This window comes from Mangifera indica, chromosome 10 (genome assembly GCF_011075055.1).
Source record: "Mangifera indica cultivar Alphonso chromosome 10, CATAS_Mindica_2.1, whole genome shotgun sequence".
In the NCBI taxonomy this organism is placed as follows: domain Eukaryota; kingdom Viridiplantae; phylum Streptophyta; class Magnoliopsida; order Sapindales; family Anacardiaceae; genus Mangifera; species Mangifera indica.
Window position 1 is genome coordinate 2407015 of NC_058146.1, and position 16450 is coordinate 2423464.

The 16450-nt window shown below is 33.3% G+C and overlaps 3 protein-coding genes across 3 annotated transcripts; 1 reads left to right on the plus strand and 2 right to left on the minus strand.

Annotated features, from left to right (window-relative positions):
- Positions 1–2046: 2046 nt before the first annotated feature.
- Positions 2047–3753, plus strand: LOC123227364 (protein RADIALIS-like 4). The gene is made up of 2 exons (XM_044652137.1): positions 2047–2696; positions 3524–3753. The coding sequence occupies exons 1-2, from the start codon at positions 2431–2433 to the stop codon at positions 3549–3551; spliced, it is 294 nt and encodes a 97-aa protein (XP_044508072.1). The 5' UTR covers positions 2047–2430; the 3' UTR covers positions 3552–3753.
- A 2151-nt stretch (positions 3754–5904) lies between these two features.
- On the minus strand, positions 5905–8334 carry LOC123228270 (epoxide hydrolase 4-like). The gene is made up of 4 exons (XM_044653617.1): positions 7521–8334; positions 6676–6765; positions 6336–6403; positions 5905–6247 (listed from the first exon to the last, which is right to left on the minus strand). Exons 1-4 carry the CDS (start codon positions 8127–8129, stop codon positions 6106–6108), a joined length of 909 nt encoding a protein of 302 aa, XP_044509552.1. The 5' UTR covers positions 8130–8334; the 3' UTR covers positions 5905–6105.
- Positions 8335–12198: 3864 nt separating this feature from the next.
- LOC123228046 (3-ketoacyl-CoA synthase 4) lies at positions 12199–14574 on the minus strand. Its single transcript, XM_044653244.1, has one exon. The coding sequence runs from the start codon at positions 14041–14043 to the stop codon at positions 12523–12525; it is 1521 nt and encodes a 506-aa protein (XP_044509179.1). The 5' UTR covers positions 14044–14574; the 3' UTR covers positions 12199–12522.
- Positions 14575–16450: the final 1876 nt, after the last annotated feature.

Sequence of the window (16450 nt, forward strand, 5' to 3'; positions counted from 1 at the left end):
TTTACATATTCGACAATATATTTACATCTATGGAACAACCGTTTTCATTAAAAAAATTCTAAAAAATTGAATACATTGATTATATTATACAACTTAGGGTTTCTTTTATGTAAAGAATCCAAAATACAACTTTATCATAATTAAAACTCTTCAATCTCACTCAATGGAACAATCATTCTAAGTGATGGAACACTTGTTCCAAGATTTCAGCTTGCTTGTTCTTCATGGAACAAGCTCACTCCTCTATACGACATTTAGAACAACCATTCTATCTATTTTGGAATTCTAAATGAACAATTTTTCGAATATGAGTCACATATTTAATAATTTCACCATGACAAGTATTTATACCCTTTGAAAATCTGCTTAACCTTGAAAACTCGTGCCTCCACCTAAAGCTTTAACCCTTTATTACTTAATACGTAGTGATTTGGAGCAAGTTCAAATAATTAAAACTTTGCAAATGGTAGCATCTTCGTCAATAGATCTATTGTATTATCTTCAATGTTCACCTTCTCCCACAAAATCTCACTTGAAGAATTCAACTCTTTGATCTTATGGTACCTCACAACAATATATTTCGTTCTTGCATGATACATTTGATTCTTTGATAGATTAATGATACTTTGCCTATCGCAATGTAAACTAAGGGTTTGTTGCTCATATCCCATCCTTTTAGCTAGTTTTTGGGGTAGGAAAAACCGATAACACTTTTGTGGATACCCAACAAATGGTATCAGAGCCCAAAGTTTGAAAAATAATCTATTCTAAGAGAAGTTTTCCAATCTATGTAATTCTTTAATTTTATCTATTCTCAAAGGCCTAGTTGAGAGAGTTTTCACTTGTATTACTCTCCGTGGGATTTTAAACCCGAGTTTGGTGGTCTTCAATCGGTGATTGTGGAGTTTGTTGTGAATGAGTGAATTGATAGCTGAATGTATGATTAGTGAGGATTGTTCGGAATCCTACATTGGCTCAAAATGGAATTGGGTGTGGGCATACAAGTATGAGGCAAAGCCTTACTCCTTAAGCTAACTTTTAGGGTGGAAAAGACTCAATAACACTTTATTAAAGCCCCGGTTTCCTTCTAAATTAACATGACATTACCAATCCAGGTTCGATGTCCATTCAAAAATTAGCTCAAGGTTCAGATTATGTACTTTCAAGAACTGTGCCAAGTAAAATCAACTGAAATGAAGATATTAAGCGTTCTGGCACTGGTGAGTTCTTGGAGGACATGCATAAAGACTTCAGCTTTATCTGATTAGTCAGCGAAAAGGAAAGCAACCCACCAATCAAACCGACACAATATCCCTTTACTTAGTGGAGAAGCAGCAGCTAGCACCTGTTGCTTCTACAGAGCATTGATGCAAATGCATACATAAAGCAACCAACCAAACTACGCATTGTGATTGCGCATATCTTGGTAAGGTTTCAGCCTCAGGTAGCCAGCTATAACCTTTTGGAACTTTGTTTACAGCAAACGTCAAAAAATCCAATTCCAAAGATCTGAAACGAATAAAATCAGAACTGCTTTGATGCACTGCTACCTTTCTTCATCTTCTTGGCTCTGTATGTTCTCAAATGGTTTGATCCTGACTTCGTTAAAGTTTTTTGTTTCATCTTCTTGATGCAACTTCAATATAATTTTGCTTATAGGGAAATGGGTACCTCAAAACTGAAATTATAACAAATTTAGTTTCACTAGCGATGTAAAATGCAAAAATTTAAGCACAAAACCAGCTGTTACTACCATCATTAAGAGGCTAAGAAGAGGGAACCAAAGCTGAGATAAACTTGCCAGTCCAGTGAAGAAGATCGACCAATAAGGACCTGATAACTTTTATCTTCTTTTGCTGTGTTGTAGAATTGTTATTGCTTGGCATATGCGGTGACTGTTACCCTCGTTGGTTCAAAACCCATTTGGTCAAACCCCACTTTAATCTCCTTGTCTTACTAAGATTACATTACCCTAATACCCAAATTCGATTATTTTTATAAAGAGCTTGATATTTGCTTAGACTCTAAGCGACAACTAGGTGGGTGCATTGCTGTACTGTCATTCATTATTTCAGTACCATGAGCCTTGACAAGTCAAAACCATATTTTCAAACTGTAACTTAAAAGGGTTACCGATTTTGTTGAAAATATTAAACTCAAAACACATTTTTTTTGTAACTGATTCTTCTCCCCTTCTCTTTGTACATTGTTCTGCTTCATCTTGTGGTTACAAAGAAGACGGATCACACCTTACGGCTTATCGTAGCCTATTTCCCAATACAGTTTTTCCATCTGGCTCCACAACTCCACCTTTCTCCTACTGTATATAAGCAGCTTAAACATAACAATATCTAGCACAAGCCATCATCACTTCAGCTAAATCTAGCCCTTCTCTTTTTCCCTTCTTCACTGTGTTTTTTAGAGTGAGCTATGGCCTCAAGAAACTCAGATAATTCCTCTTGGACACCGAAGCAAAACAAGCTGTTTGAAAAGGCTTTAGCCTTGTATGATAAGGACACCCCAGATCGGTGGCAAAACATTACCAAGGCTGTTGGTGGTGGAAAATCTGTTGATGAAGTTAAGAGACACTTTGATGTCCTCATTGAAGATCTCAACCATATTGAATCCGGAAGAGTTCCCATTCCCAACTACAAGCCCACTGGAAGCAGCGGCTGCAATGCTGCTGATGAAGAGAGGTAATCCTTTCCTTTAACTTGTAATTAAGTATTTTAACTGGTTCAATTTGCTTTAGTTTAGTCTTGCAGGTCTCAATCACCATATTGTGCCAAAAAAACTTCAAAGTTCAGCAGGAGTCCATGGACTAAGGAAAAAAGTGTGAACTTTGAATAAAATTTAAAGTTGTATAGTTAAGGTGGTCCATTTAATATCTCAGCTGTCCAAAAGCCAATCCACCTACAACGCACTCTACAATATCCTTTTTGTTATACCACTAGAAGATCAATATTCCTTTCAGTTGCTTATCCTGTCCCTGGTCTAAAAGAAAGTCCACACCCCACATCAGTTTCTGGGGCTGGATTCGTACCTACGCTTGAGCTCACTAAACCTGTTCCAAAATCGCTCGAGCTCAGTTTAATTAAGGGAGTTGAATTTTGAGTTTGATTTGATATTAAAGTAATTTTGTTTTGATATATATTAATCAAAATAATATTATTTTAGTTGATTTGTAGAGAAATTATTTAAGCTTACAAACTTGACAAATCTAACACTTCTAAAGGTCGAACTAAAATTCATTTGAACCCATGAGCTCGTTTGAACCAAGGCCATTTTGGAGCTCAAATCCAGCCCTGTCAGTTTCAAGCCCACTTGATTTTGATCCATATGCATGACCACATATTCTCATAGCAAGGAACTATACTCCTGTAGCCAATAGCCCAAGTTTGTAAAAATTAAATCAAAATCCTGACAGTCCTAATTTGAGTCTTTGGCTACTTGAAGTGAGTATTTTTAATATTTCTAATGGCATAAACTAAGATAATTAATGATTTAATTCATTATTTTGCAGGCTTCTAAAGAATATGAAGTTGCAGTGAAGTCCAAGTCTATATCAACGTCTTAAGATTAGATATGTGATTGTGAAAGATAGTCGTTTGTATCAACATGTGAACAAATTTGTCTTTTCCCTCTCTCTCTCTCTCTCTCTCTTTCTCTTCTTTGTCTTTCTCCATGCTAGCTAATTTAGCTCATTCTTAAGCCATGTTTCAGCTAAGTAATGAAAATATTCATGTTTAGAAACATTTTTTGTCCTTTTCCAGTTTAGACTTAGGACTACTTCCATATAATTCATGACAAATGAATCCTAATTGTGTTCAACTGAAAAAGAAACAAGTTCCAACTTTCAAGTAAATATTAACATGTTTCTCCAGGTTCTACTCCCAAGAAGATGATGAGATAATATCATGAATTAAATGCCCATAGTTTATTGATGTTACCCTGAGAATATTGGATGTAAAGTTGAGAAGTATCACAAATTACTTAAATATGTAGATTAATATTTTTTTTTTTTTGGGTAGGTAATTTATAGATTTTTTTTTTTTTTTGGTTAAGTATATATAGATTAATATTGATCGATACAGGAAGCCCATAAAAGAAGTACTATTATCTCATAGGCAAGAGAAGAGGCAACCCATCATGTATATACTGCTTAGCAAATTCTTTAACTGGAAATATACAGTTCTCATAACATCAGCCTCAGGATTTGCTTGGCTGATTTGAACTTGAAATTCTAAGGTCAAATTTTATTTGTCAGGCGTTCAGCCTATGATGGGCGTGCCCTAATCCAACTCAGCTGAAGAAATATTACATTACACATTGCTCAGGTTCATAATCCAATTAACCTTTAGCGGCCATTCAACCGGTAGAAATGAAAAGAAATGGTCAAACATAATAACAGACATGTTTTTACCTGACTAAAATCCGTTTACCATTCAACTTACATAAACAAAATGGTAAAGCAGATCTGTCAAAGCTTCAAAACATCAACATTACAATCAAAGAATTTCTAGTATATTACTAATTGTATTGACCATTTTCTTGAGTAAAGGAGGCAAGAATTCTATTGAGGTTTCTGTTACAGAGGCATGATGCTACAAATTAGTGCATCTGACTTTGATTACTGTTAATTGTTAAGTCATCATTTCATTTAGGCCAAAGGACTAGTTCCCACTCAAAGTATCCTCTGATCTTAGTTCCCATCCCTTAATTTTAAAAATTTCATTTATCCATCTATGAGTAGTTAAAGTTAACGAAACTCTAATCCCTTAAAATTTTATTTCTTTTTCCTCCCTAAACCCTAAAAACTAACAATTTCCCCCATAGGTCAATTTTTAAAAAATGACATTTCCCTCCCTAGGATTTAGTTTTCAAACTCTGGGCCATCTTCAACAACATCTCCTTTCTCTTCCTCTGGCGGTCACTCCCTCATCATCTCCCTCTCCAACCGACACCCAGCAGGAGACGAAACATCATCTCCCTGATGAAGATGAGATCTCTCATCTTTGTCGGATCTCATCTTCATCTTTCTCGACGAAGCTGAGAGTTATTTTCAATGTCAATTGACGTCGTCCAAGCTTCCAAATGAGAGAAGCTTGGCCATCAGAGATAGAGAGGAGACATCGGGAGATATTCATCACTGGCGATGACATTGAATTTAGTGTCGGAGATCTGAAAACTAAACCTTAAGGGGGAAATGACATTTTTTAAAACTTGTGTTAGGGGAAAACATTTAGTTTTTAAGATTTAAAGGGAGAAAAAAAGATTAAATTTTAGTTTATTTTTAATATTACAAATAAAATAATGATTTTGTCTTTAGAACTGTTAATTTTAATCACTTATAGGTTGGTGTTTGAGATTTTCAAAGTTAAGGGTCAAGAACTTAAGATGAGATAATACTTTGGGTGGGAATAAGTCCTTTGGCCTATCATTTATTTCTATTGTTCTTGCTATAGACTGAGTCAAACACAAGTATCGAAACTGGTGTATTTGTTGGCTATGATGCATACATGAAAGGGTGGAGATGTATGGAACTAGAAACTAAGAAGTTTGTTGTGTCCAGAAATGTGGTGTTCGATGTGGTGTCATCTCTATAATCTATGCAGAAATTCACCACCCGAGATATTGTCGTTGACGATGATCAAGAGTTGGAGTTATTTCCTTGAATTAATATGCAAGCTTCCAACAATGGTGACTGTGAAGATGAAAGAACTGGTGAGTCTTCAGTGCAAGGAGAGTAAACAATGAGAAGATCAACAAGGGAGAGAAGACAACCTTCCCATCTCAAAGAATATTAAGTACCAACAATAGTTTCATGTTTTTTAATTGGTAAATAAAATGAAGAGCCAACATGTTATGAAAAAGCTAAAGTTTATCTAAAATGGTAAGCAGCTATGCAATAAGGAATTGATGCATGAGATGAGCTTGTGCCAAAACTAGGATATTATGAGCCAGTTACGGTTGACCTGTAACACCCTTATCCTCCGAGGACAATGCGCGTTCGGAGAGAGAGTGTCACTTATTTAAATTTATCCATACACCACAATTATCATAAAAGAAAACTCAAAACCTTAAACGGAAATGTGCAAAAGAAATTCATGGATCAACACCACAATTAGCATTGTTTGCAGAGGCAAGAATTCTCTTGAGCTCCCTGTTGTAAATGCACGGTCGTTCCAGGTTAACAAGATGACCTGCCTTCTTTATTGCTTTCAACGTTGCTTTCTCTCCAACTTGTCTGTCCATTTAGTTAAGTCTTGTCATTAGTTAAAGTCTTGACATCTCCTTAACCATATTCATTAATTAAAAAATGGAAGTACACTTACTCTTTCAACTTCCAGGCAGTTTCCATATCGAAGATCAAATCATTTTCACCCCACAACAGATATACCTTCTGCAGAAAAACGTATACCCTTATTTAATCTACGAATCTTCTTGTGGAGTTGAATAATGTTACCTTACATATACCCTCATTTAAAACCCCATAAGCAAAGACTTCATCTATTTTTATTATGAACGATTTTCAAAAAGGATATAAACAAAATTTGGATGCAAAAACATTACGTCTACAGTTCCCACTTTGATTGCCAAAATGGATCAAAACCTTGCTTCAAAGTCCGAATGAAATGACCTAATTAAACAATATAAATTAAAAGTATTGCGTACCTGTGGATAATGAAGAATAGTAAATTCCTCATCACTTATAACCAGACCCTCCAGATGTTCAGTTTTCTCCTTTCTGTAGTTAGAAAGCATCTGCCATTTCATAGCCAACACTCAAACATTCAAACAACCTCCATTTTTTTTTTTTTTTTTTGAGAAATTAAAATTTTTTATAAAATATAAAATAAAATACAATATACGGGGACATACCCCAAACAAAGTTACAAAAACACATAGAAAAACAGAAAAAGAGCTCGCAAATGTCTAAAACAACCCCCATATAAGCTAAAACTACAACTTCATAATACCTTCGTATTGTTAAAAAAATCTTCTGACATGAGTTAATATTAATCATGATTCTAATTTAATCAAATTGAATAATTAGATAATGTAATAACAATTTATAAATGGGCATAAGTAATAATGAATAAAAGTTTAATACACTATAATGTATTATATAGTAGAGAATATTAGTATAGGGTATAAGGTTTAACAGACTATTAATAAGGTTTAATAGTCTATTATATATTAACTAAATCATCACTCTAAAACTAATACAATATAGTTTTATTGTCATTAAGAAATGTTTCAAGAGTGAAAGACTAATTATTCTAATGTAAGTAATATTGATAGAACTTTACAGGTTCAGATTTTTAAATTGTATAACATTTCAAATATTCCTGTAACCCTAATAAATTTCAATTCAGTGTTCTATAACCTATATGTAGATTATGTGGAATTAGGATTACAGATATAAGGAAAAATTCATCATCATAAACCCATGTAAATACACACACACACACAAATATATATAATTTTTTTGGATTTTCTATTAAAAAAAGGACTACCTCTAGAAGTTGTTTGTAAATGAACTGGGGCAGTCTTGGCAGATTGTAAGCGGCGACGTCAAAAATAGTCTTCACGCCGCCGGCAGTTTTAGGAACCAAGTAATCCGGCCAGCTAGAAAAGCCGATTCTCTGAAGCACAGCATTGCTGACAGACTCAGTCAACGCCATGACTGAGCCAGTCACCACCATCGACTCGACCAAGTCAGGGTACATTTCGGCCATTTTGAACGCCACAATCCCGCCATAGCTGAACCCAACCAAGGTGCATTTTTCCACACCGAGTTGCCTCAGCCCCCTAGCCATACACTCGCTTTGAAACTTCACTGTCCGCTCGGGTTGGTCCGTAAATGAGCCACCAAAGAAGAGAAAATCAGGAACGTAGACTGCATAGGTTTTGGCCAAGGCTAGCACCTGAAATTGCCATGTTAGAATGCCATCGGCGGCAAATCCGTGAAGAAACACCACGGCCGGTTTGTTGTTAGTTGTTTCGGTTGGAAGCCAGAAGTTCAAGACTGTCCCTGGCTGGATCTCCACTTGTTGAGTCCTCATGCCGACTAGCTTCATTGCGCCATGCAAGAAGGATTTGTATATCGACAAAAGGCTTACCATATTTGTTTATGGAGGTAAAGAAAGATTCAGTTGTAATTTAACGGAGTATGTACTGTGATGTATTGTAAAAATTCAACTTTGTAGACGGATATGGTCAGTGGGTTTTGTTGGAAGTAGACCTGGAGACTCGGAGGCTGAGCATGACTAATTTGATGCAGCTTGTCATCTATGTCGGGTCAGCGTTTATCAGAAGATGAGTTCGTCAAAATCTCAGACCTCATCTTCATTCAAATTCAAAGTAACATAACTCCAAGTGGGCCAAAGAATTATTCTCCACCTAAATTTTAACGCAATTTTAAAGACATATTTTAATAATTGAAAGTTTTAAACAATCATTGATATCTTAACTGCAATTAAAATTTTCAATGAAACAAAAGATGGAGTTTTCAGTTTTGGGACTCTTGGAAGTAAAGAAAGTTGATTAACTGTGGAGATTTCCTAGATTCTATATTTTTTATATATTTTGGTGAGAGGGCCAGGAGGGTTTGCTTTTTACATTGCTTGGCATTCTAGTTTAGTCAAAGAAGATAGCACGTATTAGGTCCAAAGAAACTACAGATTTTTAGAACTTCAAATGGAGACTGTGAACTTTGATGACTTGATTGTTTCGTGTGAAATTCTCGATTTTGATGTTGATTTCTGAGTGAATTTTACAGTTTTGCCTCGTTCAAGCTTAGGAAATTTGTGACAGAAAGTTAGGTTTATTTGTCTCTCTGGTGACAATGAATACTTCAAACACCCTCAAAACTTGTTGATAGATCGAGTGAAAGGTAACATGGTCAAACCTCTACAACCAATGAGTTAGGCAGACTTGGGCGCATGAGCTTGGAGTTTAAGGAGAAGAAGGTTGGCTTTCAGAGGTGGGCTGGTTTGGGCATGGAGGGGCACTCGTCCATAGGGTTTTCCTCGGTCACCAATTTTAAGATTGAAGCTTTGAGATGAAGATAACGAGCGGGTTGAGGAATGGTGTGGCAAGTCGAAAATAATAAAACTATGTATACTCACTTTGGATACACAAATGTATACACATTTATATGTGTCATCATGTGATTGGATGATTTTGAATTAAGAATAAAACAATAACCAATCATATAATGACACATATGAGTGTGTATATATTTGTGTATCCAAAATAGATACATATAATATTGCTCAGTCGAAAACCGTCAAAAAAAGAATAACTAAAATTGACCCCAAAAAAATTGAATGAAAGGCAGAAATTAATGATCTTTAAAGACAGGTAGAAAAATGTCCTTCATGAAACCAACAAAGGGTTGAAATTAAACTATCTACCCAATATTATTATCATTTATTGCTTAGTGAATACTCCATACGAATTTATTGTATGATACAATCTTCTCAACAACTTTCTGAATTCCAAAACCCATATTTACAATTCATAACGGACAAAAATGAGTGGCAAACCTACGGTGAAGGATCAATCGGCGAGGAAACCCAATCCGACACAACTTGTTGAATTCATGGTTAATGGTGAATAGGAGTACCTTCTATAATTTGTTAGAACATAATTAGTTGACATTTAATATTAATTAAGTAATTACCAATCAACTTAACAATTTCACATAACTTTTTACCCAATTTTGTGTCCATAAAAAATATTTATGTTAGGTGTCGTGTTCTCTCTTGTCACATGTACATGACTAACATTTCCAATGCAAGTAGCCCATATCGAACAACATGAATTTTAGGCACATGTATGTTGTTATATTTTTTTTTAATCAATCACCATAATTATTATATATCAAAACTTATTATTTTGTAAATGTTTAATAATTTTCTTTTTAAGTAACCCATTCAAGCTAGACTTTTAAATTAGGTCAAAACCAACTCAATATGCCAAGTCTCAGATTTAGTAATAAATTTTATAATCATTGAATCAAGTAAATTAAAATTTTAACCTTACTATATTGTCAAAATATATTTAAATTTATATTTTTTCTTATATATAATTTTTTTTTACCACTTAAACTATTGTTAAGAGGTTTATTTCAAATTTCCAATGGCAAATTAAGTACAATTTAATGTAAAATGTACGCTCTGATTTTCAAAAAATAGAAAATATTTATTGCTATTAAAAGACATTTGATTTGGGTAATGTTTTATTATTAAAATAGGGAAATTCTCTTGAAGATAGATTACTGAAAAAATTACTGAGTATAAATCATTACTAAGTTTGATAAAATTTGATAAAAATGAATGATATAAATAATTAATATGTTTAGTTAACGGTAATAAAATAATATTAATAAATTATTTTACTTAAATGTCTTTAAATATAATTATTTTTAAATATTTTTTATATCATTTATTATATTAATTAAAAATAAATTTATTTTTGTTTTAAAAATTAATAAATAATTATATAATTATAATAAAATCAAGATTATTTGATAATTTTTTAATAACTAAGGTAAAAGTGGTAATCAAATTACCACTTATATTATCTGCTACATCAGTATTAGTAATAGTAAATTACTGTAATATTTTATTACTGACAAAACAGATAAAATAATATAAATAATAAAATATAGATTATCAATATAATATTTAAAACCCTTATGGTGCGTTTGGTTTAGGTAATATTTTATTACCAAAATAGAAAAATTACCTTAAAGATAAATTACTTAGAAAATTACTAGGTATAAATTATTACTATATTTGATAAAATTTGATAGGTATAAATAATTATTATGTTTAGTTAAAGGTAATAAAATATTACTAGTAAATTATTTTACTTAAATATCCTTGAATATAATTATTTTTAAATATTTTTTTATATTATTTGTCATATTAATTAAAAATAAATTTATTTTTATTTTAATAAATTAATAAATTATAATATAATTATAATAAAATCAAAATTACCTTAATAATCTTTAAATATCTAAGGTGAAGATGGTAATTAGATTACCATTTACATTACCTGTTACATCAATATTAATAATAGAATATTACTGTAATTTTTTATTATTGATAAACCAAACAAGAGAATAAAAGATAGATTATCAAAGTAATCTTCAAAAACTAGAACCAAACAGCCCTTAATGTTTTCCAATGCATGGGACCAAACAGACTTGTCATAATCCCTTCCAATAAATGTCAAATTTTCATAAATTGGGTTTTCTGCCTTTAAGTGAAACCCAGAATTAAAATTTCAAGCCCATACCTTTATGGAGAAGCAGCAAAATTATTTCCCAAGTAAAATACACAGAGCCAAACCACATGGTAACAACAACAAAAGAGTACAAATCTGCTTCTATGAAAGACACAATGTTTTCTTATTCCAGACTCTACCCAGTTAGAACGCACCAAAAAACTTACAAAAGAAGTGTTGAACAAGTAACAATGTGGTGGAGACGACAAGGATACAAATCTGGAAAAACAAAAAAGTAGTCCTCAACAAGCTATGGCAAAGTATGGTTAAGGAAGATTTGGAAGGATTCATATTGAAAGTGGAAAAACAAACAAATATCAAATCATAGTGTAGAATGTTCTTTGAGGGTGAAACCCTAAGTCCAATGACCAAGAGAGAGGATTTGAACCATTGTTCTCATGTTCAAAACTCTCTCCTTTACCATTTATGCTATCCCTAGAGACGAGTGTGATCATGTTTATGACACGTAAACACATGAGAAGCTAATGACAACTTCGAGAAATCTGTAAAGTATTGGGGGCCAGAAATCTGGAATAAAGAAAAGCCACTTTTCTGTAAGTTGGGCATCACATAGGCCATTACTTCATGGCAAGCCATTCTTCTTTAAAAAAGTTTGTCCAGGACAGATTGGGATGCCTCATGCCAACGATATTCATAATAACAACTAAATAAGAAACTATAGAAGGAAAAACACTATATTTAGACTGATAATCTCACGAGAGCAGAGCAGAAAGAGATTGCAGATTTGAAAAAAGAAATGCCTTGCAGGATACAACTTTCAATAGAAGTCATGTGAAATTTAGGACAAAGTAAAAGCAGATGCCCTGACTAAAATAAAGTTGATGAAATTCCATCCTACAGAAGTTTATGGTGACCTTCAAATGCCTTAAAACATGGCTGAATACAAAGTTATAGAAATATAAATAGAATAAGTTCACCTACATAAGCATTTTAAGTACAAGCACTTCCATTCAGCATAAATATTATCAAAGCATAGAATACAAGAACCCAGGATCATAACCAATACACTCAAGCAAACTATAGAAGTGAAATTATGACTTTGAAGACAAGATAGCACATAAAATGAAACAAAAAAATTCGAGACAATGACCCAAAAAAAAAAATCTGACAGTAACAATAGAAGACATAATAATAACTTAGTTAATCTGTCAAGGTACACCTCTCTATATCAAGTTCTCTAACTGAATTGTGGTTGAGCTATAAAACTAACTCCACTGGATACCTGTGAATGCAATCTTCCCATGGACTATTGGGAGAAGGTTTTACATTCTGAAGGGCCTGCCAGACTGCACTGTTACACTTGAAACCACTTCCAAACGCAATCTGCCAAACACGATGCCCTTTTCGCATCCTTCCTTTTGCTTCTGTGTAAGCCAGCTCATACCAGATTGAGCTTGATGATGTATTACCAAATCGATGTAGAGTCATTCTAGATGCCTCAACATGCACGGGAAGAAGCTGCAAATTCTTCTCAAGCTCATCAATCACAGCCCTTCCCCCAGCATGAATGCAGAAGTGCTCAAAAGCAAGCTTGAAATCAGGAATATAAGGCTTGACTTTTGCATTAAACAACTTCTTGGAAACCAAAGTGGCAAAGAATAGAAGTTGCTCACTTATGGGAAGAACAAGGGGACCTAACGTAGTGATGTTGGTCTTAAGGGCCAAACCAGCAATAGCCATTAAATCCTTAGACAATGAAACCCCAGTTTTCCCAACATCATCCTGCTCCTGATAAACACACTTAAATGCATTATCATCAGCCCCCTTATGTGTCCTCACAACATGAACAAGCTTGTACTTAGCCCGGCGCCTATCCTTAAATTTATTTGATAATAATACTGCAGCACCTCCAAATCTAAACAAACAATTGGGTATCAACATTGATTTCTTGTTTCCAAAATACCAATTCTGGGTGATATTTTCAGTACTAACAACTACTGCATAAGTATTTCTATGAACTTGCAACATATCCTTTGCAAGATCGATAGCAATGACCCCAGCACTACACCCCATCCCACCAAGATTGAAACTTCTTATATTGCCCCTCAGTTTATATTTATTAACAATCATCGCGGATAAAGAAGGTGTTGGATTAAACAAACTACAATTAACAACGAGAATGCCAATTTCTTTAGGTTTGACATTAGTATTAGCAAAGAGATTATCCAAAGCACCAAACATCACCTGCTCTGCTTCTTCTCTGGCTGCGGCCATTGAAGGCCTTGGAGGGATAAAATGCATAGCCTGGGGAACATATGTTTCTTCACCAAGACCTGATCTTTCCAAAATCTTGCGCTGAAACTCCAATGAAGATTCATCAAAATCACCAGTGAGTCTTGAATGCTCCATAAACTGCTTATATCTGACTTGCAAATGAGAGGGAGGTAGGTAACAGGAATAGTCAACCAAATAAATGGATCTGGGTCGGGTCATTATATAAACGGTGGATCCAAAAACAAGAAAAGCAGAACAAACAACGACACTGAGGAGATTGTATTTAAGATGGAGCCAGAGATGATGAATGTCATCTGGGTTCATTTGAGAGGCTTCAATGATAATGACCGCCATTAACGGAAATAACAAAAGGGTCAACAGATGAGTCATCAAGTAGTGATAACCCAACTTCACATACTTCAAGTTAACACTTTGGAGAAAATCCGGCAGTCTCCTACTCGGCTGGATCTGAACTCCGCCACCATTAGACTCACTAGTACTCATGGCTCCAACTCTCTGTATCAAACTCACACAAACGAATAAAAATTAAATCTCTTTGAAGTGGGTTTTGCTTTTCCGAGGGCAGGATGGTTTATATGGTGAACAGAGCAAAATAACCGAAACAACAACGTACAGAAAACGGATCTGCCAAGAATATATTTTTAAAAAAGTTGCAAACTTGATTGCTGAGAAAGGAAGTTTGCGTTGGGTGGTTTAGAGAGGGTTAGACCGAACTACAACAACGACCACAAAGCCATACTGAAACACGTAGATTGATGATGATGATGACGACGATGAGATTGATATAGAAAGAGAGACAGAGAAGTGGCTCAGAAAGTAGGAAATTTTGCTGCGTTTGTTGTGTTCTATTTCTGCAACTACCTCTCCCTCTTTCTGTAATCAATCTAGTACCAAGTAAGTGGAGTCGTGAAAGAGGCACATGTAAATATTTGGAGGAAGCGAGGGCGGATGTTCAAGCTTGCGGACGGTCAAACTTAGAGTTTTGCGGAACTTTCAAAGTCTTTCCTTCTGCAGTATTTACTATTCACCATTTTCTGTTACTTCTGTAACTGGGTTTACCCATTTATCCCTTCTTCCTTTATTTATTTATTTCCTTTAATGATGATAATAAACGTTTAAATGTTACACGTGTAACAATATAAAATTAATAAATAAAGATTTTGAATTTTCTATGACATTTTGTTTTGGGCCGTCTCTTGTTCCTTCCACGCTTTCCGAATTCAACGCCTTGCACTGCTTTGTTCTCCGCATATCTTATAGGTTCAAAATATATCCATGATCTATCAAGACCAAAAATGGTTGGTTCAATTTAAAAGATAATTCCATTTAATTAAGGATTTTTTTATTATAAGAAAACTATTTTTTCCCTCACTTTAGTCCAGGATTATTTTCGTAGCAAATACAATTACAATCATTTTAATATAGATTTTATTCAATTTTTTGAAAGTGATTTATAATTTTTCTTTTTTAAATTTAAAAATCACACACATTTTTAAACACAAATTTCAGAGGTAAACAAATAGCCCGATCTTATGGCTCAAACTAAGCCTAGACCAAGCCTTAGAGAGGGTAGACCTCATCCATTTCTGAGCTTAAGGATAAGGTGTCCATGTCTAGGCCTAATTGAGTGTCGATGGTTTGGCTGAAGCCTAAGGCCTTATCGAGTTTAAACCAAAATCTAAAGGTTAAATGAATAAAAAAAATTAAATAAAATTACAATTTTCTGCCTAACAATTATTTTTTTTAAATATATAAATTATATTTCAACAGTCCAACTATCCATTAGTGAGGGGAAATGATAAAAAAGTGAATATATTTTTGCATCCCTCTCATATCCCACGATTATAAAGACTTCAAAATCTCTAATAAAAAATCGAGTTTAAGAGATCTAAGTTATCACTTAAAACCTACAAATCTTTGATGGATCTAATGCAAAAATTGTAGGTTTGATTATTGTCCTCGATTATCCAAAAAAGTTGTATCATTAATTCAGAGGAGACCCAAAGTAAGATAAAAAATAAATTATGAATTCATTTCTTAATCAATTATATAAACAATTAAACTCTAGCTCCACCATGTGCAAATTGTTTTGGTCTACTAAAACTGGTAATATCAACCAAATATTGTACATTATTTTTACCATGGGCTCCACTTCCCTTTTCATATATATATATTTTATTCATGTGCTTGAGGAATCATATTTTACTTGATAAATAAGAAATTAAATTAAATTAAATTTTGGGTTATTGGGATTCTAACCAAATATTTTTATATTCTAATCTTTGAGTTTAATTTTGATATAATATTAAAAATCATATTTTATTATAATAAGAAAATAAAATAAATTAAAGTTTTGGATGTGATGGCATGGGCATGAATAGAGATTGGGGGAGTAATAATTGATAACCTTATTGAAATAAAAGAAATTTTGAGAACAAATTCTGCATGCAGAAACACATGTAAATAAAGTATTGCTATGTTTTGGATTAATATTGAATTTTAAATTATCAATACGATAGTTATTAAAAAATGATAATTAACTACTAAGTTAAGGTAATTGATTCCAAAATTAAGTTATGGGTAAATTAATAATAAGACAATAATTAATTGTGCACGTGGTCCCTTTACTAATAATTATTTATTTTATTTTATTAAAATATAAAAACCAAAACGTTACTTGGGACATTTTACTATTACAAGTTATCAAATTAACTTATTAATTTAATTAATTAATTAATTAATTTTCCATTAATATAACACAAACGGTCTTGGTATGATTACGTACAAGAGATTTCTTTAAAATTTTAAGCCGGTTTTGTGTTGTAGTTTCCTCCGCAAAATAACACGAGGAAGTTGACAGGAATGAGCAAAATCTTATGGATTAATATGG